The 2,870-nt window shown below is 59.5% G+C and overlaps 1 protein-coding gene across 1 annotated transcript in view; it reads left to right on the top strand.

Annotated features, from left to right (window-relative positions):
- LOC103757353 (parathyroid hormone/parathyroid hormone-related peptide receptor-like) overlaps window positions 1-2,853 on the top strand; it is a 4,743-nt gene extending 1,890 nt beyond the window's left edge. Inside the window, exons 3-9 of the mRNA XM_029964472.1 lie at window positions 38-222; window positions 422-516; window positions 839-1,025; window positions 1,397-1,550; window positions 1,708-1,768; window positions 2,194-2,260; window positions 2,668-2,853. Of these exons, the coding sequence (XP_029820332.1) occupies window positions 38-222; window positions 422-516; window positions 839-1,025; window positions 1,397-1,550; window positions 1,708-1,768; window positions 2,194-2,260; window positions 2,668-2,853 (935 nt within the window). The remainder of the gene's footprint in view (window positions 1-37; window positions 223-421; window positions 517-838; window positions 1,026-1,396; window positions 1,551-1,707; window positions 1,769-2,193; window positions 2,261-2,667) is intronic.
- Window positions 2,854-2,870: the final 17 nt, after the last annotated feature.

The raw sequence follows: 2,870 nt of genomic DNA, 5'->3' as shown, positions 1-2,870 counted from the left end.
GGGAGTGACCTCACCTCGGTGACAGCCCATGGAGCAGGGACATGTTGGGGCATCCCACGGGCCCTTCTGCTGTCACAGTGCCCTTTGCTGTCCCCAGGTCACGCCTACAGGTACTGCAGTGCCTACGGGACCTGGGCCATGGCCCTCAGCATCAACAAGACCTGGGCCAACTACACGGAGTGTGCTCTGCTCTTCTCCTCCGAGGGCCGGAGCCGCGAGAAGGTGACCTTGCCTGCCAAGGGTGCTGGGAAAGGGGTTGGGAAGGGGACCAAGCCTTCACCAAAGGCCAGGGGAATTGCTGGGAGCAGGGGGCTCTTCCTGCTCCACTCCCCAAACCAGCCCCGCTCCCCCTGTGCTCTCAGCCCGGGGGTGGGGGGTCCTGGCTGTGGAGGGGTCGTGGAGCTCAGCCCTTCTCTCGCAGGAGGTGTTTGACCGCCTGCACCTGATGTACACGGTGGGCTACTCCATCTCCCTGGCCTCCCTCATCGTCGCCGTCTGCATCCTCTCCTACTTCAAGTAAGGACAGGCCAAAGCCCCAGCCCTGTGTGGGGAGAACCCTCCTCCTCCCACTGCCCACACCCCCAGCCCCTGAGCAGGGGCAGCCCCGAGGGAATGGGAACTGACCCCAGGCCCAGCACAGACATCAAAACACCCCCGGCATGACCAGCTCCATCTGCTCCGCCCTGCTTTTGGAAGGAGTGGACACCCCACTTGCCCCCTCCTGTGCCCATGGGAGGGCTGACACCCCAGTGCCCATCTCTGGGACCCCCCATTGCCTGAGCCCAGGTGTGAGGAGTTTGTTGGGCAGCCGGGCTGGTGTCACATCCCTTCTCTGCAGGCGCCTGCACTGCACACGGAATTACATCCACGTCCACCTCTTCACCTCCTTCATCTGCCGGGCCATCAGCATCTTCATCAAGGACATGGTGCTCTACTCAGGCCCCCTGGCCAGCGAGACCGACAGGGTGAGGGAGGACGACTTCAAGGCTGGAATGGGACCCTCGCAGGGACAACGGAGCCACCTGGCAAGTGGTGCACTGGGACTGGAGGCAGGATGGGGGGAAAAGGGGATTTAGGAGCCCTGGTACGAGGGATGTGCTTGGGACCCTCCCAGACCAGGGCTCTGCTGCTCAGGGGGAGGAGATGAAGGGCCACCTCTGGGTCTGCCCAGCTCCTCCTCATCCTGGTGCCACGGTGAGGGTCAGAGCCTCTGGGGACATTGGTCTGCAGTTTGTGTCCTGGGACAGGGAGATATTGGAATATCCCAGGGTAGATGCAGGTCCCTGCAAGAGGAACGTGGGGCACAGCTGAGTTTTGTTGGTCAGAGAGCAAAAGCCACCAGGTTTTGCTTTTGGGGACCAGCCTGACACGGGCACCTCTCTGACTGTGTTCACAGGTCGGCTGCAAGGTGGTGGTGACTCTCTTCCTCTATTTTCTGGCCACCAACCACTACTGGATCCTGGTGGAAGGTCTCTACCTGCACAGCCTGATCTTCATGGCCTTCCTCTCCAACAAGAGCTACCTGTGGGTGCTCATCATCATCGGCTGGGGTGAGCACAGAGCCCGAGCCCAGCCGTGCTCCCTGAGAGCTGTGAGCTGTGGCATCGGCCGTGAGCGCCTGGAGAGGGGCAGTGGGAGGCAGGAACTGGTTTGATCTGCAAATGTGATGCTTCATCCCTGCTCCTCGCTCTGGTTCTGCCCCTCCAGGTCTCCCTGCCGTGTTTGTGTCCGTCTGGGCCAGCGTCAGGGCCTCGCTGGCAGACACAGAGTACGTGACACCCACCTTCCTCAGCGATCCCCGGGGAGGGAAAGGGGGGTTGCTGGTGCCAGCAAAGGATCTGTGGGCACCAGAGCTTTTGGAAATGAAAATTTTCCAGAAGAGAACAGGAGGAGGCAACACGTGTTCAAGGCTTGTTCCTGACACTGTCAGTAATGCAGAGTGATGGTGTTTTGCTCTGCGTTTGGGGGGATGGTGGATGCAGGTTTGCACCATAAACTGATCAGTGCAAAAGACAAATGTTAAAGGGCATGTTCTGGAGTGAGGCATTTTAAAAGGACAAAGGCCACCAAGTGTTCAGCAGGAATTTGGAATGAGGTGGGTGTTGGCTGGGGGAAAAGGGAGCCATCAGCCAGCAATTCTCCTGACCAGGGATGTCATATTTCTCCAAGGTGTTTCTTTACTGGTCTTCTCAGGTGCTGGGACCTCAGTGCAGGGAACATGAAGTGGATTTATCAGGTCCCCATCTTGGCTGCCATCGTGGTAAGAATCACAGAATCATAGAAATATGATTCTATGACCTCTGAGTCCAACCTTTGAGTGATCTCCACCTTGTCACCCAGCCCAGAGCACTGAATGCCACGTCCAGTCATTCCCTAGACACCTCCAGGGCTGGGGAATCCACCACCTCCCTGGGCAGCCCCTTCCTGTGGTTGAATCTCCCAATCCCTTTTGGGGGAAGGGTATCAACCCAGAGCTCCTTTGCTTGTGGTCACTGGGGTTGTGTTCTCAGCACCCAGAGGGATCCAGGGGCACTGGTCCCTCCCTGCCCTGGCCACGGCATCACCCCCCTGTCCCTGCCTGCTCCTCACCCAGAACTGCCTGTCTGTGTCATGGGGGGCACACCCAAGGTCACTGTGGGCAGCACCCAACAGGGTGTCTGTTGGCAGGTGAACTTCTTCCTCTTCCTCAACATCGTCCGGGTTCTGGCCTCCAAGCTCTGGGAGACCACCACGGGCAAGCTGGACCCCCGGCAGCAGTACAGGCAAGTGCGGGCAGCAGCAAAGCCTCCCCGGTCCAGCCTGGCTCCTGTCCTGCCTGGTCAGCCTGAACAGCTCCCAGAGGGTTGTGGATGAGGAGCAGAGGTGTGGGA

The sequence above is a fragment of the Manacus vitellinus genome, unplaced genomic scaffold (genome assembly GCF_001715985.3).
Source record: "Manacus vitellinus isolate BGI_N305 unplaced genomic scaffold, ASM171598v3 scaffold_72_pilon, whole genome shotgun sequence".
NCBI lineage: Eukaryota > Metazoa > Chordata > Aves > Passeriformes > Pipridae > Manacus > Manacus vitellinus.
Note: the sequence above shows the minus strand (reverse complement) of the source record. Positions and strands in the feature narration are given on the sequence as shown.